The 26,046-nt window shown below is 40.0% G+C and overlaps 2 protein-coding genes across 6 annotated transcripts in view; one reads left to right on the forward strand and one right to left on the reverse strand.

Annotated features, from left to right (window-relative positions):
* LOC101854153 (eukaryotic translation initiation factor 3 subunit C) overlaps positions 1-10,094 on the forward strand; it is a 35,022-nt gene extending 24,928 nt beyond the window's left edge. The window contains exons 21-24 of one of the 2 annotated variants that reach the window (XM_005093855.3): positions 3,559-3,721; positions 4,720-4,725; positions 9,025-9,069; positions 9,528-10,094. In XM_005093855.3, coding sequence (XP_005093912.1) covers positions 3,559-3,721; positions 4,720-4,725; positions 9,025-9,069; positions 9,528-9,592 — 279 coding nt within the window. In that variant the 3' untranslated portion in view covers positions 9,593-10,094. The remainder of the gene's footprint in view (positions 1-3,558; positions 3,722-4,719; positions 4,726-9,024; positions 9,070-9,527) is intronic. The other variant, XM_005093856.3, reaches the window with a different exon arrangement.
* Positions 10,095-13,610: 3,516 nt separating this feature from the next.
* Positions 13,611-26,046, reverse strand: part of LOC101859772 (rRNA methyltransferase 1, mitochondrial) — a 30,567-nt gene continuing 18,131 nt past the window's right edge. For all 4 annotated transcript variants that reach the window (XM_005093881.3, XM_013080019.2, XM_035968620.1 and 1 more), the window contains 3 exons: positions 22,921-23,038; positions 21,368-21,484; positions 13,611-13,840 (listed from right to left, as the gene is read on the reverse strand). In XM_005093881.3, the coding sequence (XP_005093938.2) occupies positions 13,794-13,840; positions 21,368-21,484; positions 22,921-23,038 (282 nt within the window). In that variant the 3' untranslated portion in view covers positions 13,611-13,793. The remainder of the gene's footprint in view (positions 13,841-21,367; positions 21,485-22,920; positions 23,039-26,046) is intronic.

A 26,046-nucleotide genomic window follows, 5' to 3' on the forward strand; every position in this document is an offset into this window, starting at 1 on the left:
GACTGCCGACGTCGGCGTTTCCGACATAATTGTCGGAACCTAAGTAGAAATGCGAATACGAAAAAGGACAACAACCTAAATTATCTACTTTCAGTTTCGTGCTCGGGCGGCCATTTTGAATTTTGTTTGTTGACTAATTCAATTGTTCAGATCGTGTGGATTCATTCAAGTCCAACTCTCTTGTTCTAATAGAATCTAGATCTCGATCTAGATTTATATAGATCATTATAGACCTCAATGGAGGATTCATATTCCAATTCTATTGTGTCAAACTCTATCATAGGTTGTGCTGTAATATTAATATTGGTAAAAATAAGCATTTCATCAGGTGCATGAATTATTTATTTATTTAGATCTAGATCTAGAATCTAGACTCAGCTGAGTCCCTCTGTTCGGAATTGGATGCGGATTTTTAGTTCAAGGCCTATTCCTATTCACTTGTTCTACTAGATCTAGATCTAGATTTATTTAGATTACTAGATCTATATGGAGGATTCATATTCCAATTCTATTGTGTTATTGTATCAAACCCTATAGCAATGTAGATGTAAGCCATATAGATCTAGATCTAGAATCTAGATTAGATCTATATGCTCTTTGTTTGTTTTGGAGTGTGGTTTTTTAATAATAAAAAAAATTTTCATTTAGGACTTGTTTTGGCCTTTTTACATGAGGCCCGTTGTAGGTTCTTTTTGGGGTTAGGGTTAGGTCTCTTCTTTATTGTGTTTGTTGGGGTGGTCGCTCGTTACTCGGATGTCCTTCCTTATGACACCCACAAAGGCTTTTGGGGGGGGGTGCGCAAAATTTTCAGCCAATCTGGTTGAGGCTCACATGCAGGTCTATATATATGATATGAATCATGACAATCGATATTCTGGTTCTAGGCCTTTTCTCAGGCTCAAAACAAGATTCATATTTATATAGTTTATATATAGGCCTACAGGCGACTATGATGAAGGGAAAATATAAATAAGTCGCACAAGACCCCAGGTGCCACCACTTTCTGTAATCAAGATTGTAAATATTTGGTAAGTGACTCGTACTTGAAATTATCTTGCTTCGATAAATTGATTGTTTTTATTTCAGTATTCTAGGGTTCGACAGTATAATAATTATAGGCGTTTCGCGAAAATGGGGTTCTGTGGCGATCACCCGCAAAGTTCCTCCTTTTTTAGAATTCTGAGTTGAGACCTTGGGGGGGGGGGGGGGGGGGGGGCAGTTATTCCTGCATTCATGGGTGACAACTTCACAAGATTTTTTTATTTTTTTAAAATGAATTTTACCACAGCTGCCAATGCTGTTGAGAGAGTATCCGATTTAATTTCCAGGTTTTTACGCAAGTTTTGGTCTTTTGGCTGTCATCTTTGTTCCTTTAAAATAGATGTAGGAGTTAAACACATTACACCCTAACGGTCTGGACGGGAAGTCCATTGTTAGATCCTAAGAAAGGGGAAGGAACCCACCTCCCGTGAATACAAGCGTTTAAAAAACACATTAAAAAAATACTAAACAAATTCCAAAAATCCTTTAAAAAATAAAAGTTAAAAAGAAAACTGAATGTAGTTTCAGAAAAATATAACTTTATGTATGCACAAACTGTTGGAAAGGTTCTAACTTTAGTTCAATCGGGGTGTCCGACCCGTCACTCTCACTCTGCCTCGCGGTCGGGCCCTAGATCTAAATTCTAGATTTTCTACGTCTGATCAATCTGAATCGCCCTAAACTCTTGCTACTACGTTTTCATCAAAATCTGAGCCATCTCATTTGTCATATGCTTGTTTTTGCTAAAAATCCATCGTTTTTTTCCATTTTCGAACTCAATTGTTTCGCTTTTCAACAAGTCGAAACACTTTCGAAGTGTCGGTAACGCGATTGCGCTTTGATCAGCTCTAATACTAAAACTACTGGCCCGAAAAATTTCGTTTCATTATCAAACGAAAGAAGAAACTTTTTGCAATAACTATGCAAATCGAAATCTCGGCCCCAGAGTCTCGTTAAGGCGAGACTTCGTTTCTAAAGACGCTAGGTTGGCGTGGGCGAGTCAGGGTGGAGTGCGTAAGGGAATTCCTGGGCGAGTTAGGGTGTAATGTGTTAAAAATTGTGCCGGGAAGCTTAAATATGAAGATTTCTAAAGCCACTGTCGTAAAAAAAAAGAGTTCAGTGCTTCCACTGTTCCGTACTTTTACGGAAATCCGTCATTTCTGCCAGTTCCGTACTTGTTCCTCCATCATTATCAACTCCCTCTGTAAAAATCTGCGACAGCGTACGACTTCCGAAATCCTGTAGCAAAAGATCCGTACTCGCCTTCGTATCGTCTTGGGTAGTATAAGTTACTGATATTTACGGTAATTCTCTCAGCAATAGTTAGTTACGGTATAGAAACCTGCCAGATTGCGCAATTCCTGCCATCGGCAATTAAGCCTCTATGCCCCGTGCATTCATTGCAGGTTGGTCGACAGTACATTTTTTACCTGCAGATTGATCAAAATCTGGCGAACTTTCGTGCCACTTTCCTCCTTTTTATCATTCCTTCATTCTGTCTGTCTATCTTTGAATTGTTGCAGAGGCTGGAAAATCTGCGCGTTGATCAAGTAAATTGACTTGTGATCTTAGAAAATTAGTGTCTGAAAGAAACTTTTTCGCAAATTTATTATCTAGATCAATTATCAGTGCGAAGATTCTATGGCATGGGAACGTGATACGGGTCGCGATGAAAGAAATTTGTGCTAAAACTATAAAATCAAGACTAATTCAAGGTGGTGTTCCGAGGTTGTGACATGCGGCATTCAGACGTGAAAATTGAGGAAAATTTAGGGTATACGCTGGGTAACTGTATTGCGAAGGTACATATCTATTCATTATACCCAGGTTTGCCTTCTATCAATGGTGCGATGACAAATTAATTGAATTACAGTAGCAATGGAGGGGGAACCTACTTTTAAACATTGCCAGCTATGGAAAGATAGGTGTGAAGAAATCAAACAAGACAAAATCTTGGTGAAAAAATAGGTAGTATGGGTTGTTGGCAATCTCTCCAAACAGGCTCCCAAATGCCATTTTCAACCCTCTAAAAGTACTCAATTTCAAATTCTTCGGGGGCTTTCCCCTCTGAAACCCCACTGTCCCTGGAGACCTCCGGCAGATTTTTCCTTACTTCAGCTGACAGTTTTGAGAATTGCAGCTCAAATTCAGCAATGTCTTTGTTTTTTCCTAGTTGTATGTGTCCATCCTGCTGAAGAAGCTGAATGAGCCTAGCTGCAAAAGTGGATTATTTCAATTACAGTAGAAATTGTCCAAGATGGTTACCCATTGTTGAGGTGAACAGTGGTTGTCTTACTCAGGTGGACATCTTGGGTAGTGTTGTAGTGTTATTATATATATATATATATATATATATATATATATATTGGCAAATGGGAAGTGGTCACTTAGACAGGTGGTCATTAGAGCAGGTCCAGCTGTGCTGAAAGGATGGGCTTGAGGGGGGGGGGGGGGATTGTTTTAGAGGGACGCTGAAGTATTTTCTACTTGTGCCCTCTCCCTTCCTTGTTGCTCCAGGCTTCCCTGGACGAGCCGACCCAGATCGTGATGATGCACCGCACGGAACCCACGCGCCTCCAGTCCCTGGCCCTGCAGCTGTCGGACAAGGTGGGCTCTCTGGTGGACAACAATGAGAGGATCTTGGAGATCAAGCAAGGGAACTTCTTCTTCAACAAAAACAGTACGTTCTTTTTCACCATTTGGCTCGCTGGAGAGAGATTTTCTCTTCTTTTCTTTTTCCATTTTCTGTTGTGTGTGAGAATCAAATGAGGCTTCCATTTTTTCATTCATATTAATTTATTTCAGTTGTTTTTTAAAATTTGTAATTCACAATATGCATTTGGTCTTCTCTCTTTTTTTAAAAAGAAAAAGATACCACTGTACTCGATCTCCATTTCTAAAGTGGGTTTTTTTTTAATATATATAATATGAATATAATAAATTGTGAGCAGGGGAAGAGAACAGTTAGGTAGGAGTTTGATTTTATGCGTTGACTTCTTGTACAGAGCGTAATAAAGATATTAAACCCTCAATTGTCTTAATAACCTTGAAAACGGCCAGTGTAAATCCATGATTGAAGGGATATATGTATCAGTATGACTTTTCAAAGACGTTTTTCATGTCAGTTTTATTACTAGCTTTAGATTGTGTTAGTTCTTCTGAGGAATAGAGGGGTTTTGGGTTTTTTTTGTGCCAACCTGTAGAATATTATAACCTTTATTTTGTCTTGGTTTGTGACTGAAAGCCCAAGGTGTGTGATAACTTTTCTCAGATTGCAGAGATATAAGCAATGCCTTACTGCGAAAGTCTGATGCTGTTTTGTTTAGCAGTAGCATTGGTTATGATGTATTTGGTGTTCCCCTTAACATACTGGTGCATGCTTTGTGCAGAGCAACATTTTTAACTTGGTAAGATGTTCGTTTTATGCTTCCCAATGGTTGGAGAGGAAAATAAGAGGACTGTTCAAGTCTTAAAGCCATTGTGGTGTAGGGCACAGTGTCAGTTTCTTCTGAGAGTTGAATTTTTTTTTTCTTCCCCCCATATTTTCCTGGGTTTGTCTTATTCAATATTTCACTTCTTCCCATTTTGCTATTTGTTTGCCCCCCCCCCCCCCCCCCTACTTTTTGCACTCAAACACCTTTTTTTAACATCTTTTATTTGCTATTGCCCTTGCCACAGGATATGGTAAAGATACCCCTTTTCTATTTTTATCTGTTGTGTTGTTCTGGAAGAAAAAAGGTGTCATTTTTCCTTTATGATCTGCTTAACCTTCTCAATTAATTTTCTGATTCCATTAAAAAAACAAAAAAACAAGCTTGTCGTTCGTACAGGGTGTGATGACAAGATGCTTTTATTTTATATTGCTGTGTCAATGTGTGTCTAGCTGCACCAGCATAACATTTTGTGTTGTGAAAGTACATGGTAGATGTGGATTTTACAGGGCTCTACGTTCAAAACAAATAACTACTTTTTTCAATGCCCAGTCCCCCCTAGCATTTAAAGGACTTTGGCATGTTATATTCGAGGGCCGCCAAGTGAACTATGGTACGTCATGTTTTTCAAATTTTACGGGAGAGACAACCTACGAATGCCATGACAGACATTAGGTTCCCTTAGAAAATAAAGTTTATCCGCCCAAAACAATGTAAGAAAATCCATTTTTTGTCTCTTCTGTAAAATTTGACGAACATGACCTACCATAGTTTACTTGGCAGCCCTCGAATATTCTTGTGCGTTGTTGTATTAAAAACCTCTGTTTAACCTCTCTCTAATATAAATATATATAGGTGAGCATGAAAAAGGCTATTTTGTTAATGACAATGCTCTACTCGTTTCTGACAAATTAAATCAGAAAATTGACTCCCAGAAAGCTAACCGTTTTTAAAAATTGAGAATCCTTTGTAATTCAAACAATTTGTTAACCGGTTCAGTTTTAAGTGCCATAAAACTCTTGCTAAAAACTAATAACGTTCTACTCAATATGTCAAGCTTTAGGACTTTAGGGTCAACAAATAATTTCTATTTCAAAAGATTTCTCAGTGTTGTTGTAGCTTTTGTTTTCTTGGTGTTACTTTTATGACTGATTTAATTTGTCAAAATATTATCACCCCCACTAAGTGCCATCTGGAAATAACTCCCACCCTCATCTCAGACAGAACTCGTCCAAGGCTTTTGTTTCCCCACTTAGTTTTGGTGCTGTCGGCTAAGATAATGTAGTTACTGCATTTATGTATAACTGCTGTGCACAGGCTGGTTTTTCTCTGGAAATAAATCCCACTGCGTTCCTGTTGCTATGTTAAAAGGGGCTGAGTGGTCTGTATAACAACATGTCATTGCTATTGCAAGAAGGATAAGTAATTCCTGCTGGTCCTGTATAAGGTGGGTCCAGACAGAGCTGTATTGGCAGGTCTGCAATTTGCTGGCTTGGTCACGTGTCTCTCTGTCCCTTTTTTATTCTCTTTTTTGTGTTGTCTCTGTGATAAACATTAAGTCGTTTTGTGTGTGTTGTCTTTGTGATTAACAGAAAGTCCAACTGGAACTGATTTAAATTTTTGGCTGACTTAATTTGCTTAGCGATAAGACTGTCTTAATTCAGAAATGTTTGGTGTTCTCCTGCTGGTTAGTAGTGCTTTGTATCAATCAAATTTTATGTTATTATCGATCCAGTATCATGTGATTGATCAAGAGACAAAAATGGTGTTTTAAAGTAAACTGGTTAAATTATATTCTTGGAGAGAGAAAAAGTGCTTTGAAAACTTAAATATTTGTTTCTCTTGTTTCCTGGGTAATGTTTTTGAATTTACAAATAAATTGTTTGTTCTCCTTTGTCAAGGACTAAGTACACTTGTGGAATGATCCGGACAGAAGAGCCCACTCTTACTCTACTTACTTCCCTGTCAAACATTTTTGTAGCTGCTCTTTACAACGTATCCATGGTTATCAGCCAAGTGGCAACAGTTCTTGTTTTCTTTCTTGTGGACACGTCTAGCTGTATTGTGTCTTAGAACTCACCAGCTTGCAGTAATGGCCCAATGTTGAGCCTGCTACTAATGCTAATGTTTCACTGAACTTAGAAATTGAAGGAGTATTGCAATAGCTAAAGGCAATTTCAATAAATGAGTTTAATCCTGAAAAATAGAAATGGCATGTATAATGATAACCTAAATAAAAGTTTCTAAAGAGTATTTTGGTCAACCTTTGTATATATAATAATAATGAAGATCATTTCTATAGCGCCCATTCCCGTGTAAACACAGCTCTAGGCGCTTTACATGAATGCATGTACGAACAATATTCATGCACGCTGCACGCACACACACACACACACACAAACACAAATCCACACACTCAAACACACACACATATACACATACACACACACAAACACACGCATACACACTCACGAACACATAACACGCACACATGTGCACACATGTATGCCAAATACACACACACACGCATACACACATGTACTTGCTTATCACACGCACCCGCTTACACATCGTTACGAAATGAGCATAAAATAATATATACACTGCAATTCACAAAATACATAAATGGATACATAGACATTTACATTACATTGTATTGAACATGAATCTACTGACATAAAAAGGATGTCATTAAATGAAAGATTTTTAAAATTTAGACTCAGATGTTGTATATCTCAAGGGTTGGGGAAGAGAGTTCCAAACTGATGGAGCAAGGTGGGCGAACGATCTTTCAGCTAATTTTTTACCCCCTTTTCTAGGAACTCTTAAAAGATACTGATCGCCTGATCTTAGTGATCTAGATGGAACATAAATATGGTCGCTTTTAAGCACAAGCGGGCTATCCCGAAAAATGCTGTTCTTGGACCCTTGTTCAGTTTCTTTAAAAGACAAGGAGAGTTTTCTCTAATCAAACAAATGTACACACCGATGAAACCAAACTTCTTTTATAGGTAGGGCAATGCCCACTTTTGGTGTAGGTCAAAATTTCTGGAAACCCCCGAAATCTGGGTTGGCCCGCTTGTCTTTAAAATCGACCATATATATAGATATCTGTATGGATGTGATTGCTGGATAATTACCAAAGATGTTAGAGATAATTAAGATAGGAATAACAGAAATGGTTTCTTGCAAGACTTGAGAATTTCATGGAAGGAAAAGAGATAAAATAAGGTGGTACTGAAAGAAGCCCATGTGGGCCGCTGGCTAATCTGAACAATAATTTAAATATGGAACAAACAAAATAAATGCAGTGTCTGGCTCCTTTCTATCGACGTAAGGGCCTTGAACTAGAACCTCTTGCTCTGACTAGAAAAATAGAAGGCAAACAAGGCAGCGATAGACCAAAATATGTCTCATGGTGAAGACGTGGGACAGATGGGGTACCGGGAAAGACCTGGATGATATTGGTATTTTGAGAGCATCTGAGCAAAGATGGATGGTGTGCCATGATTGCCGATGTGTGCTTCAGATCTTGTACGTCATTACGATGATGATGACTAATGCCAACTTTTCTATGAACTGACCGTTAACTTTGAACATGTGTGCTAACAGACTAACCCTTCTGGCTTCTAGTTAACATCACAATGGCATGATCGCATGGGATGTGTGGTTTTCAATCACGATTTTTTGTACGATTTTGTACCTGTATGCCATTTATTTGCATTATTTATAATTTGCGATAGATTTGTGTTTATTTAACATCATGAAATGTGGGTTGGTGGGTAGTATGAGTGTGCAACCAGCTAGTCTTTGTATTTATTTTTTAAAATTTATTTATTTTTGTTCCTGTGTGTGTGTGTGTGTGTGTGTGTGTGTGTGTGTATATATATATATATATATATATATATATAATTTTACAGTGGGTGTCACATTCAACGAGAAGTCGGCTCCAAGGAGGCAATCCTTAATTCCCGATTTGGCCTCTATATATCTTTGTAAATGAATGTCAGCTCCAACGAGGTTGCAAACAGACCAAAGTCGCTTTCAACGAGGTCGCGAGAACCAAATAAAAGCAATCAGCAGTCCCCAAAACGAAGAATTTTTCTTTTTTCTCTCCATCTCACGCGAAACACAAGGCCCATCCTCCATTCCTAACACATTGTATTGCTTGATCTAGTGTGCCTCGCTCATACACGCGCACACTGATGCTGTTTGAGATTTTTGTCATCCGTGGAGAACGACTGTTTTAATTACTGGTATTGGTACATCGTATAGTATAATAACTTGTCTCCTCTCTTTTTTTTGGCCTTAGTCTCGTTCAACGAGAGGTCGGATCCAACAAGGACGACAAGCCGGTCCCGGCAACCTCGTTGAATGAAAGTGACACCCACTGTATATATTATTTCTCTTTGACTTTGACTATATTGGTCATGTAGTTTTGTTAAGTTACTGGGTAAGGCTCTGATTTTTATTTTATTTGAACATAGGATGAATCATTTATGTTTTAAATTTCAGTTTATGTAACACCCGGATGTTTTTCTCTTCATTTCAGACCAACGGGACAACTATCAGAATCAAAACCAGCAGCAGCAGTGGGGTAAGTCATTCAACCATAACCCTTTGAGCCTTGGCCACGGGTTTGCCAGTGTCCCTAGCCACCGGTACACCGGCGACTGAGACCCTATCCCCAAACCAGCCCGTCTGGGACAAAATGGGCCAAGACATTTTTTGTTTCGAAACGTAGCAGTGTCTTCATTTTTATAGACGTACTAAATGTAATACTTAATTGTTGTGAGCATTGTAGTGAAGTCCGGTTAACATTCATGGGGTAAATTTTCAAAATTCACAGGAATGTTCAATGGGCATGATGAGCAGTCTTGCAAGGCAATATTGCCACAGTAATAACAATAATAAAGATCACTTCTATTGCACCCACTCCTTGGTAGCTTGGCTCTAGACGCTTCACACAAACAATAACTAAAGAAAACGTAACCAAAAGTGAATCTCATAGATGAGTAACGTCCTTGTATCTTTTTTTTTGTGTCTCATCCTCAGGTGGCCGCAACCGTCAGAACCGCAACAACCAAAACAGAGACAGAGACAGGGACAGGAATTACTAGAGGCCTAGTATCTGACATCCGTTATTTTTTTGTCGAGTGTTTGCGCTTGGTAACTGGTACGTCAGCCCGAGTCTCTCTTTCTCAAAGGGTTGAGATACTTTTTTTTCTGTGCCCAATTCAGCTTGTATGCGCACGGGTCATTACTTTTAAATTATATTTTTTTCCTTAGCGAGTCAGTCAAATCTTGACGTTTTGTCATCGGGGTTATAGACAGTCGGTTACTTCACCCTAGGATGGGTTGGACTTTTCGCGGATTACCTTTTCACTTGGAAATTGGTTGGGAAAGACATGATAAGCACACTTTTGAGAAAAGAACAATATGTTATTTTGTCCCGTTCTCCCCATCTGTCTGGGGAGCTCTACGTTTTGACATTCTTTCCCTATTTTGGTTTTCTTGACAATAGTCCAACAGGTATATTATATTAGTCACATTTCATTTTTTTTTTTTTTCTTTTAATTGTACTTGGGTGTGTAAGATGAAATTAAATTAATGAAACTCTCATGGTTTTGTTTTCTATGTTGTTGTTTTTGTCTCCAGTCATCCAATTGGGCTTGACTTGTTTACGTTAATGTACTGTGAAGTAACATTGAAAAGATCAGGTTGAAAAAAAGGCAGAGACTTGAGCAGGCTTACCCAGCTCTATGCCCCAGGAACGCCTTCCATCATTGTTGGATCTGTCGTTTAAATTTTGCAGTCAGTGCTGCACTTTAAGTCACTTGAAATCAAATTTGCATTGAAATACAAGTCATGAATGCCCCCACCTTTGTGGTAATGTTGTAAGGTGGTTCTTGGATAAATAATCGCTTACCCTGGTCAATTGTGAACTGAAGGTGAATTTTTTTCTGTCAGATTCTGTTTGTTTTGGCAAGTGTTTTATGGCACTCACAACTGCAGAAAGTCGTATAAATATGCTCTGGACACATTGAACAGTTTGGTAGGAATTAATTTTGAATTTTGCCCAGGTGGTGGCTGAAGCCTACCATAATTTTAGGGCCACCAAAGGATCTTTAAAACATGCACTTCTTGCTCACAGGACCTGCGAGATTTTTCGCCCTTATCCGAGAAAGCTGAGTGACAAGTGTTAGATCTTACCTACTGTAAGATCTTACCTATTCGTAAGATCAGGTTTGTGGCTGAAAGATAGCAGTAAGAGAAGGGAGCTGAGGAGTAGCAGCAGAAGTTGAAAGGCTGCAGAAAGAATCAGGATCCCTGAGGTGGAGGCAGAAAGCGGAGAAGAAAGAAGATAACAGAACATTGTTAGAGAACAGGAAAGGAGGTGAAAGAAGAAAATTTTCTGTAAGTGTCAGGTTTCGAACCCCGGACATTAAATGGGAGGCGAACACCGTAACTTCTAGACCATGAGAGCCCCCAGCCAGATTCTATGGTACATTCAACCTATATTTCTGAATGGCTTCCCACAAATTGGCCTACCATAACTCAAGAGATTATACAGTATACAGTGGAGTCCGCTTAACACGTTACATCCCCAACTCCCTGGGCAGTCCCTGACTCGCCTGCTGACCTAGTGTCTTTAGAAACAAAGTCTCACCTTGACGAGACTCTGGGGCCGAGATTTAGATTTGCATAATTATTGCAAAAAGTTTCTTCTTTCGTTTGATACCGAAACGAAATATTTCGGGCCAGTAGTTTTATTATTAGAGCCTAGACAATCAGAGTATAAGTATAAGAACGTATAGAATAGAGCTCATCGAAGTGTGATCGCGTTACAGACACTTCGAAGGTGTCTCGACTTGTTGAAAAGCGACATAATTAAATTCGAGGAAGGAAATAACGGTGAATTTGAGCAAAAACAAGCATATGATAAATCAGATTTTGATGAAAATGTAGCAAGAGTTTGGGTCAATTCAGATTGATCAGACGTAGAAAATCTAGAATTTAGGTCAAGGGCCCGACCGCGAGACTGAGAGTGTCGGGTCGGACGCTCCGATTGAACTAAAGTTAGTACATTTCCAACAGTTTGTCCTTACATGGTTATGTTTTTCTGAAACTACATTCGTTTTTCATTTTAACTTTTATTTTTTCAGGATTTTTGGAATTTGTTTAATATTTTTAAAATGTTTTCAAAGGCTTGTATTCACGGGAGGTGGGTTCTTTCCCCTTGCTTAGGATCTAACAATGGACTTCCCGTCCAGACCTTTAGGGTGTAATGTGTTAAAGTGAACTCTGGGACCGGAAAAAAGTGTTTACTTTATCCGAGGTTCAGTTTAACACATTATACCCTGGATCCCCAGAGAATTTCCTTACTCATTCCACCGTAACTCGCCAGGAACCGCCCGCGCCGACCTAGCGTTTTTAGAAACGAAGTCTCATCTTGACGAGACTCCAGGGAAGAGATTTTGATTTGCATAGTTATTGCAAAATGTTTCTTCTTCCTTTTGATACCGAAACGAAATTTTTCCGGCCAGTAATAGTAGTTTTAGAATAAGAGCCGATCGAAGTGTGGTCGCGTTTCCAACACTCTCAAAGTGTCTCAAATTGTTGAAAAGCAACACAATTGAGTTTGAAAAAGGAAATAACGATGTAATTGGGCTAAAACAAGCTTATGAAGAATCAGATGAATCAGATTTTCATGAAAACGTAGCAAGAGTTTGGGGCTATTTAGATTGATCAGATGTAGAATTTAGACCTAGGGCCCGACCGCAAGGCTGAGAGTGAGAGCGACGGGTCGGACACCGTGACTGAAATAAAGTTAGAATATTTCCAACAGTATGCCCATACACAGAGTTTTTCTGAAACTTTTAAACTTATTTTTTCAGGATTTTTGGAATTTGTTTTGTATTTTTAAAATGCGTTTTTTTGAATGCTTGTATTCACGGGGAGTGGGTTCCTCCCCCTTGCTTAGAATCTAGGAATGGACTTCCCGTCCCGACCCTTAGGGTGTAATGTGTTAACCATTTTGGTAGGGTGGAGGACTAGAAACAGTCGCTATGCACGGTGGAGGGGCTAGGGTGGAGGTGGGGTGGGGGGACAACACAGCAGGCGAGCCAAAACTAGAGCTCTTTCATTCTGATTGAAGCAAAGAATTTTATTTTCACTCGCAGCATGGCGACAGTGACACGGTCGGTCGGATCTTCGCTTTTGTGTGTTCACTTAATCCGATTTCCTCGTGAAACCGGTTCATTTTATCCATTATTTTCTTTTACTTAAACAAATAGTGTTTCAATTGGGACCTCAGAATTCACTTTAGGCGGAATCCACTGTATTTTTTCTAGTCAGAAGGGCCCATGCCACATCAAAGTTCAACTGTATGGACCCAAGTCCACTGCATAGCTTGCTTTTTAAAATATTGCAATGCAGGTGGTTGGAGAGAGAGAGAGCTACATGTTTTGCACTTTTTCAACAAGAATTTTCATGTTTTGTGTACAGAAAAATTGAAAACAGAACATATCAGTATCAGTAATTTGTTGTGTATTTATTTGGAAAGAAAACAACACACATCAGTAAAATAAAACAGCCAAAAAATATAATCTCTGTAACTTTCAGCTGTAGATCTAGATCTCTATACAGGAAAGAAAAATGTAAGAAAAAAAAGGACATCTGGACCTCTGATGTTGGCACATTACTAAAACCAGGGACACCTGTCAAACATGAAACAAACAACTTTTGATGGATTGAAAAATTGAACATGCTCGAGGAACAAAATCCCAACCCATAACCAAGATCTTCTAACAAGGGAAATAACCAGATTGTCACATTGTCACATATTTATATTACAGTGATTACTTCCCTTTAGTCGCATGGCAAGGCGTTAATTGTTATGTGAAAAAAAGGAGGGAAAAAATTGAGGAATCCAAAATTATGCAATTGTTGCAGAATTAAGCGAAAAAATGCAGCCGCACAATCGCATAATCCTACGGGGACAGAACTAAGCACCTCGGAAATAGCTGGTCACAAGAGAGTGACAAACATACAAAAGAAGTAGAGGAAAAATGACGATAGAAAGGATTAGGAAGGGAAAAGTTGCTGTTCAGGCACAGTTATGAGCATGACGTTGATGAATCAGCCATAAGAACTCAAGAATGAAAGTCCCCCTTTTGGGAATGGCCTAAAGACACTTCAGTTAGTAGCACCGCCGCGGAGGGTGATTTGTCAGATGCCGTCAGGATGTGGTATATCAGGTAATGAAGGACATCAGTCTGTAACTGTAGGTTCATGGAGCGTTTGTTCAGCATCAAAGCCTCACGTAACATTTCCCGAGGAGTACTGCAGCCAGTGTAATATAATTCCTGAAAAAGAGACAAAACAAAGAAACTGTTTGATTGCAAACTATGAGGAATAAAGTCAAAGTGAGAGTTTTCATAGTTTATTGCAATACTGCATAACTTTGAGACAACGATCCTAGGTATTGTCATAATAACATAGTAATATAGTGTAACTCAAATCCTGTTAGTGGTAGGCTATACCACCAGGTTTCGCCAATGTACCAAAAAGGATGTCTGTACCGGTATATAAACATAACATTTGCCCCCATTACACCACCAACAAAGTTGTGGCCAAAGGTACACCATAAATATTAAATTTGAATCTGCATAAAGTTCTACTAGAGCTGTACAAGTGATTGGTTACTACTTGGTATTCCGGTGCACACCACAATCTTGTAAGACAGATCTAAATGAGGCAAGACTGGACAGAGTTTGTCTCTAGTCTATAGTCTCTACCACTCAACCACAAGTCAAGATGGCAGTCCATATTTATCAGAGAACACTGAAACTTCGTTATACCACCAGCCCTGCTCTACTGCCAGTTTCAATGTTGGCAAGGAAAGTAAACAGTAGTTTTACAACAGGTTCTGACTGTATTTCAATTCCTTACTTATGGAGGGGTAATTTACAGATTAGTCATGGAGGCTGGTCTCCTAATTTATACAGCAGTAAGCAATATTGGACCAGGTTGAGAAGACCAAAAAAAAACTTGCTTTAAGGAAATCTGGCTCACCACACCGCATTCAAAAGACACTATTCCCAAATGGAGATATTTTATGGGTCTTGAAAGACAGGAATGTGCTGCTGTCACTAACGACAATGATATACAACAGTTAATTGAGGAGCATTCCAAGCCAGAGGACCCTGTGATCTATACGGATGGATCAGTCAGGAGGAGTGAGAGAAGTGGATGGGGTACAGTGGGAACAAAAAGGTTCATGGCATGTTAGGGGCCATAGAAAGAACAACTTCAAGCATGAAAATGGAGATTGAGGCCGTAACAAGAGCGCTTGGATGGCTTCATAATACAAGACCAAGAACTACCCATCTCATTATTGTCACAGACTCCCAGAGCATCTTGCGAAGGGTTGAGAAGGGGTGCTTCACAGTGAATGGATGAACACAATACAACACTCATCACTGAGAGCCATCACGTGGATATTCTGTCCTGGGCACTCTGGAGTGAAAGGCAATGAGGAGGCTGGCAGGCTGGCAGGCAGTGCGGTGGTTGATGGTGAGGTGAAATTTGACAAAGAAGTGTTGAAGACCCTAGAGAAAAAGTTGCGGGATGAAGAAGACAGGGAGACAGCAGAACACCACGCAATCATTAGGATGCGGGAAATGGGGATAGAGAGGGGAGAAGGAAGAAAGGAATGATTATCTGGAAAGGAAAGATGTCGCCGTAATCAGACAGCCACCAGAACAATCAGTATGGATACCTTGCGGGCTTTGGTGCTGGGGGGAACTGAGCACTTATGGACCTGTCCGGTCGGCAATGACGTTGTTGCCCAGGACAGGTAATACAGGTAATACTAATACAATCTGATTCATCGATATTTCAGTTAGAAAACGCTCTTTCCGGTGATACATTTCTAAAGACAGTCCTTAAATCATTCGCTACGCCGAGCCGTGGGGGGCGGTGCGGTTCAAGTGCCGTCAGTACGCTAAGCCGCCCCCGGCGGCTCGAGAACCGACGTTCAATTTTAGCTTGGTTTCTATTCCAATTCACATATCCATGTTAAAATAAAGGTCATAATATAAAGTTGACTTCCAGGTCAAGTGTTTCCACCGAAAATCGGAAGTTTTGATTCAGTTTTGAAACATGATTTCGTAGTTTATTCGACTTTGTTTATCGCGAGGCCCAAATTATAGCCCAGACACCAGTCTTAGTAATTTTAAACAACAAAATGTATCATTATTTTGCTCACTAAAGAAGTGTAGGACTCTTCTTTATAATATTGATACTATTGGACGCAAATTGCCGGTGCACTGTAATTGAGAAATCAATATTTTTTTAGTGCTAGATTTAGGCCTAGATCTAAATAGTCAAAATATTTTTTCTCCCCAAAATCACTACTTTTGGGTGAAATTAATCAAAAAGTACCACTCAGGACATGTATAGGTTTATTCTAAGGGTGACCTTATTTGGGCCACAGTGTGGCCTAAATAAGCTAAACCCCCTTCCCTTACCTTATTTAGGCCACACTGTGGCCCAAATAAGCTAAACCCCCCTCCCTTACCTTATTTAGGCCACATCATATGGTAGATTTCTTGAACTAACCATGGATTCGGAAGGTCGAGATTCTACTGATCTTTTTATTTAGTGCGGGGGATTATTTCAAAATAGAGGATGATTCTAAATAAGTGGACCAAGTGTAAGAGTTGTGTGTGTGTGTGTGTGTATGTGTTTGTTTTGTGTGTGGTTGTGGTGAGAGAGAGAGAGAGAGAGAGATCTAGAGAGAGAGAGAGTAAATGTAGTAGTGTGTTTGTATGTGTGTAATGTGTGAATGTTATTGTGTGCATGAGTGTCTATCTCAGTTGTACGGTCCAAATGTACATTATTTTGTTGAGAATTTTACATAGAACTCAACTACAAAACACCTTTATACAAAGTCACAGAAATATTCTTTTTGTGCTTATTGAGGTGCAGTACAGGGTGATTAAAACCTGCAAGGATAATTGGACAAAATGGGCAATATCTTACTAATGCTAATACTAATGGTCATATTTAGACAAATCATCATTCTCTTTTTTTCTTAACAGCTCATGGTTATTAAAGAGTCAGCAAACTAGATCAAGGTAGTAATTTCGGATTCCTAATATTATGGGCATTCTTTAAAAAATTTAAACTTGTTTTTAGCGCTTTTTTCAACGTAAAACGGATTCCGTTAAAAAAACAACAACAACAATGACCTTATCTTTCTTTTTTAAGGTATTGTGCATACATTTGTGTGAAACTATTTTATTCTATGCTTTCAAGTACATGAAAAAAGCTAATAAAATCAAGCAAAATGTTTTTCAGAGACATAGATCTAGTAGTAAGCCCACTGGAACATTTTATAAACCGTGAAAAGATCACCAGAAAATAACAAAATTATCTTATGATTTTCACTTGCACTTGCAATTTTTTTGACAAATTATCGTCTACCTCGTTATCTTTTTTTTTCACATTTTTCTTCACTATTCATGACAACTGGCATGTTTTCCAGTTATTATCAAGGAAGTGGATAGGCGGACCACGGGGTCTATCTAGCCCCAAAAAGATAGGTGGACCGCGGGGTCTACCTAACAAAATGCTGTTTTAGGATGTGAACCCTGGAATCAGCGTAGTGAAATAAGTAGATCTAGGTTTGACTAAGGATCGGTGGACCCCGGGGTCAACATAGTGAAATAAGTAGATCTCAGTTTATTTTATAGTAAGACTGGCGGAGCCCGTGGTCAATGTAGTGAAATTATAAGTAGATCTAGGTTTAAATTAATAAGGATTGGTGGACCCCTGGGTCAACGTAGTGAAATTATAAGTAGATCTAGGTTTAATTAAGGTTTGGTGGACCCTGGGGTCAACGTAGTGAAATAAGTACATGTAGATCTAGGTTTAATTTTAAGGATTGGTGGACCCAGGAGTCAACGTAGTGAAATAGGAAGGTTTAGGTTTAAGGTGGACCCCAGGGTCTACCTAACGAAATTTAATACTAGTTAGGTTTTAGAATAGGTGGACCATGCGGTCACCGTAGTAAAATAAGTAGGTTTAATCACGGTGTCCCGGGGGTCCACCAATTCTTAATTAAACCTTCTTATTCCTCTACGGCTATGGTGACTCCGGGGTCCACCAATCCTTTTAAAATTAAACCTACTTATTTCACTACGGTGACCCCGGGGTCTACTAATCTTTAAATAAATCTACTTACATGTATTTCACTACGGTGACCCCGGGGTCCACCTGTCCTAAAACCTAGTATTTTGCTAGGTAGACCCCGTTTTTAACAATATCCAGAAAATAACATAAAATGAGTATATAGATCTATATCTATACGCATTTTATTAAGTATATACTTAAAAATAAAAGACTGAGCAGAGCCTCACAATGTAAATTCTGTGCTCTACACGTAGAGAAAGTCTTAAGTTTGCGCAAAACAGATTTTAGAAAAAAAGTTGATCTAATTATTCTAATAAAAGTAAAAGTGATTGTTATGGTGAAATTTGTTATTATTAATTCTGGAAATACAGATAGCTGCTGAATCTAAAATTAACTAGAACTAGAACTGTGCAATTCGTTTTATTTCAATTCCAAAGCCCAAAGGCATAGCAATGAGTTAGATCTAGATCTAGCAGTTGTAGGCTCTCTGGCTGCTTCTAACATTTGTCTGCTACTACTGATTCTAGACAGGGAATCTAGATCTAGATCTAGCTATCACCTGCACTATTAAAGTCAAATATATGGTAAAATAAAAACAAAACTGTGAATCGCTTTGTCAGTCAGTACATCCCAATTGCCATAGCAGCACGTTTTAATAGTTGAATAATTATACCGAAGCAACATGTTATCACAGTGTGCAGGGGAGAGCGGGGTGCCCGGGTCGCTGACCGGTCGATTCGGTGGTTCGGCTTTTGTAGATCTATGCATTTTTTACGGAAAGCCCTATTACTAGATCTATTAGTGTTGTGAAAACTTCAACCTCTACAGCTAAGGCGGCAAAAGATGTTGGAAAATAATAATACGTCCTGAAGTTTCATAATTTATACAGAATAATACAGCCAGTAGTTTTTATCTCATCGAGTTATAAAAATGGCCTTGTAACTTGTTTTCAGAAGCAAATTTTAATAGTTACAGTTCTACCGAATCGATTTTCACGCAAATTCAACCATTTTGATGACCATTTCTTTTCCTTTTAAAAAGATAAAGGCCTGTCGGATGTGGCAGTGCGATTAACACTAAGTTGTTTAGACCCATCAAAACACAAGGCTTCGTGGCCGATCACAAAGGTCTACGGGGCTTATCGAGGCCGATTCGCCCTGCCGCGTGCACGTTCACTAAACTGCCTACTAGATAGAATCTACTACCAAAGATTCTTCTCGATCTTTGCTACTACTACTACTACATCTACATGTAGGCTACTACTACTAGACAGTACGAGAGATGTACTACTACGAGACAGTACGAGAGAGTGCCACCCAGGCAAAGATAGTGTAACTTTGACTCAGCCACGTTGTGTACACACTTTTTTAAACCCCAAATTTGACCCGGAAGTCCATTCGGAGGATTTGACCTTTTTACTTGACCAAAGTGTGCCAAAATGGTAGCCTAGATTTTGCCCCTCCATGAAGGAAAAATCTGGCCCTCATTCAAACCATTGAGATTGAGCAAAACTTTGCGTATCGTGCTTTGTTCTTACAATATTCATTATGATATATATAAGTTGTACACTGAGACAAAACTGTACTAAATGAGAAAGGTGCACCATTATGAAAGTGGAACGAACTCAGTTGCCTTAAAAGGGTGTCCCCTGGTAGTTTGAGCATGTGTGGCCTAAATAAGCTAAACCCCCCTCCCTTACCTTATTTAGGCCATATGTGGCCCAAATAAGCACTCCCTTATTCTAAATGCAATTCTGAATAATTTCATATAAGTTATCTGTATTTTTTTCTGTTTGTGATCCTTTTTTCAAAATTATTTTAAAAATTATATTTTTTTCAATATCGGATGTTATGATCCAAATGTACAAATATAATGGAATGTATGTAAATAACTGCACTTTTTTCAATATTTTCCTATTCTATATACAGTTATGGTTATTTTGAGGTATCATTTGACTAGGTGCAAACATATTTTTTTAGTTTCACCTGAGATTATAAATTTTTTATTTTCCAATTTTATCCGCATCCAATCACAATTGTGTTGCATAATCGCCTCTTACAGGAACCAAAGTTGAAAAATACGCAAATAAATAATGCAGATGTATTCTACAAACCATACTGAAAATGTTGGTATATAATATGTTGATATTTTTTGAATTTATGGCCCCAAAGACCTGTGAACTGCGCACTAGTCATCATCTCATTTCGCCCTCCCAAAAAGAATTCGTCCACAAGCTGAAAATAATACGTAGCGAATGAGTTAAAGAATTAATAGAAGAGATTTGCATTTGAAAACTTTCGATGCAGTTTTTTTTATGGAACCAGTGATCGTATTGATTACGGAAATGTATCGGCAGAAAGTCCATTCATTATTCTTCAAGAATAACACAGCCATTATACGCAAATAAATACCGGACGCTCCCCATCGGCTCGCAAGCAGGGCTCCATCACCCCCGTTTCGCATAAATTCTTTCTCGTTCCCATCAGCGCGGCCCGGCGCGCAGCCGATAAGCCGGTGGTCGCGAGTGGCAATTTTCACCTCCCGTTGTATTTCTTGCCATTTTGGTCAAAAAGCCATGTTTACGTCAATAAATTTCCATCTTCTGGTTATTTGATAGCCCTGAAAAAAATTGGGCTTGTTTTCTATGTGCATGGGTGTGTGTTTACAAGTTTTTGTGCATGTCCACTCAAATGTAAGAATGTTGTGACATCTCAAAGTGCAGACATTTCGCAATTTAAAAAATATAGCATTTTTCTGCAACTTCAGATGTTCATAACTTTGTTAAAAATGAAGCTATAGGTATAAATTTGGTATCAAAATGCTAAAAATAATACATTCTATAAGGTGGTGCAGTTAACTATGAAATCAGAGGACTTTGAAATTTCAGTTTGTAGTACCTCCTTCTTCCTTTATTGCTCTTGCTGCTGCTTTGCATACCGATTAGTTTTGTGAAAAAAGCGTTCGAACAAAGACTCGGGGAAGAACAAAGAAAAAAAATCATGAGGTGGGGCATTGAATGGCAGGTCGTGTTGGGGGCCCTGAATATCAGCGTCTACATATGGCCTCACTTCGACAGGTTTTGCTGGAAAAGTTGGAGGCAGTGGTATCCAGTCATCAGGGTTTTGTGTGGTGTTGTTGCCCGTGTTTGTAGTGTCGCCGCCGGTGTTGACATTCTCAGTCTCCTCTTCCTCTCCATCATTGTCATCGTTCTCCATCACTATATTTAAGTCTACGTCGAATACTTGTCATTTGAAAAAGCATTTTGAATACCTGTAGCCCCTAGCATATTTACATCCAGTCCATTCAGATCACCATCGTAAATAGAGCCAGTGACTTCGCGAAACAAACTCAAAACTTTGTCCATTGCTGAGCAGAGCTGAGTTGAAAGTGCCGTGTTTACAATTGAAAATTAGCTCCGACTTTTGTTCCTGCTCAGAAAGTGACTATGTGCTAGCGAAACAAAAAAAATACCTCAGTAAACCGGAACTCTTCCTCTATAAAGATAGGTAAGTGAAACTTCAATTGAAAGTAAAAGTAGAAGCCTCCTGTGGCAATGAAACAAACACCCCCGTGGCGGGCGCTATAGGGATGAGCGGGGGTCACCAGCGCGGGCGCATTCGGCACTGTAAATGCAAAACGATTAGAGTAGGTCAACCTTAATCTTCATTTAAGATGCATCATAGTCACAGACTTACCTGCTGCCACAGACACGTTGAGAGACTCAACCCCTCCGGCCTGCGAGGACTGGGATATACTCAGCATCTGGTCACACTGTCGGACCAGGTCGTCACTTATCCCGGAGCCTTCATTGCCTGATGACACAAAAACAGAACCCTGCCAATGTCAATAGCAATACATTGAACAAGTACAAGTGTCTTTACTTTGAATGTACGCTAGGTGTTTTTACGCCCCTATCGACACAATTTAGATCATTTTGGGTCATTTCAATCAATTCGCATCTTGAACACATTACACCCTAACTCGCCTGCGGAATTTCCTTAGATGCTCCACCCTAACTCGACCGTGGAATTTCCTTACATACTCCACCCTAACTCGCTCGCGGAATTTCCTTACATGTTCCACACTAACTCGCCCGGAATCTCCCGCTCCGACCGAGCGTCTTTAGAAAACAAAGTCTCTCCATAACAAGACTCTAGGGCCAAGATTTTGTTTTACATAGTTATTGCAAAATGTTTCTTCTTCTGTTTGATACCAAAACTAAATTTTCCGGGCCAGTAGTTTCAGTTTTAGAGCCGATCGAAGTGTGATCACGTTTACGACACTTCGAAAGTGACTCGGCTTGTTGAAAAGTGACACAATTGTTTGAAAAAGGAAATACCGATGGATTAGAGAGCAATACCAAGTAAATGAGAAATCAGATGAATAAAATATCAATAAAAACATCGTAGCAAAAGTTTGGGGCGATTCTGATTAATCAGATGTAGAATTTAAATCTTGAGCCCGATCCTGAGGCTGAGAGTAAAAGTGACGGGACGGACACCCCGATTTAACTAAAGTTAGAACATTTCCAACAATTTGTACATATAAAGTTATATTTTTTCTGAAACTATATTCATTTCTCTTTCTAATTCCCCCCCCCCCCCCCCCCCCCCCCGAGATTTTTGGAATTTGTTCAGTATTTTTCAAATGTGTTTTTCTAAATGCTTGTATTCAAGGGAGGTGGGTTCCTTCCCCTTGCTTAGGATTTGGGAATAGACTTCCCGTCCAGACCCTTAGGGTGTAATGTGTTAATAATCAAATAATAATCACAGAAAGGAAAATTTGGCAGCAACGTAAACAGGGTGGAAAAACTGCATTTGATGGTGTTAAGGAAGCTACCTTTTGCTTAACCCATCTGTACGTCATGTTTAACTATCGTATCCATACGACGTGGGGAACTCTGTGCCACCATTTTCAAACAGGAAATTTACTCGTTAATCCGATCCGTACGCTTTGCATAGAAGTCTGTCAAAATGATTTTTAGAGAAATACTGAAAGTTTCAAAGAGATCTTCGTACTGGAAGTATTCTAAAATGTGAAGAACACAATTCCGGGGGTACAAAATGAGACCAGGGCGTACGGATAGGGTTAAGTAAAAATTTCAGAGTGGACTAATAAAAACTTAAAGTGCACCTCTATCTTCTGACCCAAATACTGTCTCCTCGTTGTCTAGTAGTTTGACACAGTCAACGGAGAAAAGAAAATTTCTAATTTGCAAGAACAATCAAAAGAAGTTACAGGTACATGCCTAGTATAATCAGGGTGGGTGAGTGGATCCTGCACTCATGAATGGAAAGGCATTCACTGTGACCATTTACAGAGTTTGAACCAGTTCCCAAAACTTTTCCACCTTGATCTTTCCACCACTGAAAATATACAAAAAACAACTGAAGAAATGTTGGGGAGATGACAGCAACAAAATGTTAAAACATTTAAAGAGCATTTTAGAATGAGTAAGGAAGAGGGGAGTGTGGGAACGTACCCCTTAAGGGGAGTCAAGAGTCCGAGTACAATTTTAAAAACATGAACAACAACAGCACCATGCAGCAAGGTTGATAGGACAGTCTATCACATCAATTCTACTCTTGATTATAAATAATATAAATCTTTATTCTTAAAATGAAAACCCAATAGGGTGATATAATTATGTATTCATTTTTTTTAACTCTACACACTCTGAACCACCAGGGACAAATTTTATTGATAGAAAATTTTTAAGGAGAATACAGTATTCAGAATCTCATGCGCAGAGAGGAAAACAAACACTGGAGAAGTGTTCCAAATGGCGGGTTATGAAAGATCTCTATAATCTGAACCATCAGAAAGAAACGATTGAAATTCTCTGGACCCATAAATATACTGACGGGCATAAATAGCACAAAAAAGTAACACAGTGTGTAGAAAACAAAACTGAGTATTTTCGTGAGTTGTTTTCATTTGTCTCTATTTACAATGCGTTCTTGTTATTGGATTGGCTCCATTTAAAAAACACAACACGCCCATTGGCTGTTTATGCATCATACAATACAACAAAGCAACCCCCCAATACAGTAGTCTCCGCCTAAGATCCCGGTGCTCGGGAGCAAAGAAATGCGGGATCTTAGGCGAACCGGGATCTTAACCGACGATACCAGGGAAGAATCTATGGGGACTCATGTTAAGGCTTACAATCAGTAAAATGGTCTCCCTCCACCTTAAAGTGAACTGACGTGACCCCTTGCGGGTTTATGACGTATGGCGAGCAAAGAGTGGTTATCCCTGATGGCCTATCACAGTGCACAGTGCATAGTGCCATGAGGCGTGCCATTTTCACTTATTATCCTGAGTCTCAAGATCTACGCTTATTCAGTTGCCCCTCCCCTTTACCTGTCGAAAATTTAAAGCTTTCCATCTCTGACCGAATCCCCCCCCCCCCCTTCCCCAAACGCCTTTGTCGTTACACACCATTACGTCGTGAACACACCATTAAAATTCAGTCTGTCTAGCAAATTCGGGCGTAGAGACAACTGCTGCAATCAACGCCTACTGCAATGGTCAGGGAAGAGTTCATGGTTCGATGTGATCCCACCTGGAACGAACATGGAGGCCCTACCCACCCAGCGAGTGATGTAAGTTTAGGGGGAAAGCTCAGGTGTGAGTGCGATGCGTGGGGAAAACAAACGCGTCGGTCAGTTTACACCGCGGTGTGATCCCGTCGGGGGCAAACATTGTATCGCTTCATCCAGTTTTACAACGTGTATGTGATCACATTCACGATAATGGCTGATCTTTGACGCGACGGACAGTTTATTGATCTCAACTTTTCACTCTTGCTTGATCGGCTGTCCCGCCCGCGTTTTTGTTCCGCAAATTATTATCTGAAATGCGGGATCTTAGCCGAATGTAGACCTTCAGAGTGAATCAGAGCGGGATCTTAGGAGTGACTTTTGTATAGTAAAAATTCTGTTTTCTTAAAACAGCGGGATCTTAAGCGAACCGGGATCGTAAGCGGTGGGATCTTAGGCGGAGACTACTGTAGTACTAGTACGCAATCAAAACGTGAATTGAATCGTGAATTTTTGCTCACATGTTAAGTTGGTCTGGCCTATAAATTCTCTGCCCTAAAATGGTTGATTGAGTGTTACAGAGTACGACTATCAAGATGCCAAGATTATCTGCGGAAAATTGAGGAAGAGCTATTGGATGTCTGCAAGCCGGCGGGAGCCCTCAGCAGGTGGCAACAGTCCTGGGAGTGCGTGCCAGCACTATCTTATCTACCGCCTGCAAAACAGATTCCAGGCAACCAACTCCACCAGAGATCTCAAAAGACGCAGAAGACCTTGACTGACAACAGCTGCCCAGCCCAAGACCGCTTCGTCGTGCCTCGGCGTCGCCAAGATCCACGGCTGTCTGCCTCCGAGACAGCCCAGAAGACCATAGGAACGCATGGTAGAGCCTTGAGTGACCGCACCATACGCCACCGACTTGTGGCCAGGGGGCTCGGTGTCGGCTTCCGGAGCAGAGAACACCCCTGAACGTCTATCATCGATGAACTCATCTCCAGTGGGCTCAGAACCACGTAAACTGGCGTTTTCAACAACAGCGTGTGATCTTCAATGACGAGAGTAGCTTCTGCATCGATCCTGACAATAGAGGGGTCCGAATTTGGCGCCACCCCGGACAACACTACTCTGACGAGAACATCTGGGAGAGAGATCCAAGGGGAGGTCAAAGCGTGATGATATGGGGCACAATCGGTATCAATCAAAGACTGGGCCCCATAATCTTCCAAAATTTAGGACCTGGACGTGGCAACGGAGTGACGTCACAGCACTACATAAACCAAGTACTGCAGCTCCACTTTGCTCCATTTTTTTCAGGGACATCAAAACCACCTCTTTCAGCAGGATAACGCCCAGCCTCATACAGCATGTGCTACCCAGCAGTTCCTGGTGCAGAACAACATACCCACCATGCCTCACCCACCCTGATCACCAGATGTGAACCCAATAGAACACCTTTGGGACGTCCTTCAGAGGCATCTCAACCAACTCTAGCCCAGACCCAAGACAGCTGCACAACTGGGTGCTGCTATTCTTCAGGAGTGGGTGCAGGTCCCCAGCTGCCAAATCAATCGCTTGATCCACTCTATTCAGCCCCAATGCATTGCTGTCATCAACGCTAATGGGGGTCATACCAGATATTGACTGGAACTTAAGCCCCAAGGTCAAGGCCATTGATGCCGAATAACAAAATCTGTCCGAAAGCCAATCCCAAACTCTCAAGCACTGTTTTGTGCAATTTGAGACACCTCAAACCTGTTTCTCTAAATAAAAATATTGCTTCAATTTCCTCTCCTCTTCTTTTGTCATGTGAATTCGCATTACTTTTGCCA

The sequence above is a fragment of the Aplysia californica genome, unplaced genomic scaffold, assembly GCF_000002075.1.
Source record: "Aplysia californica isolate F4 #8 unplaced genomic scaffold, AplCal3.0 scaffold00071, whole genome shotgun sequence".
Lineage (NCBI taxonomy): Eukaryota > Metazoa > Mollusca > Gastropoda > Aplysiida > Aplysiidae > Aplysia > Aplysia californica.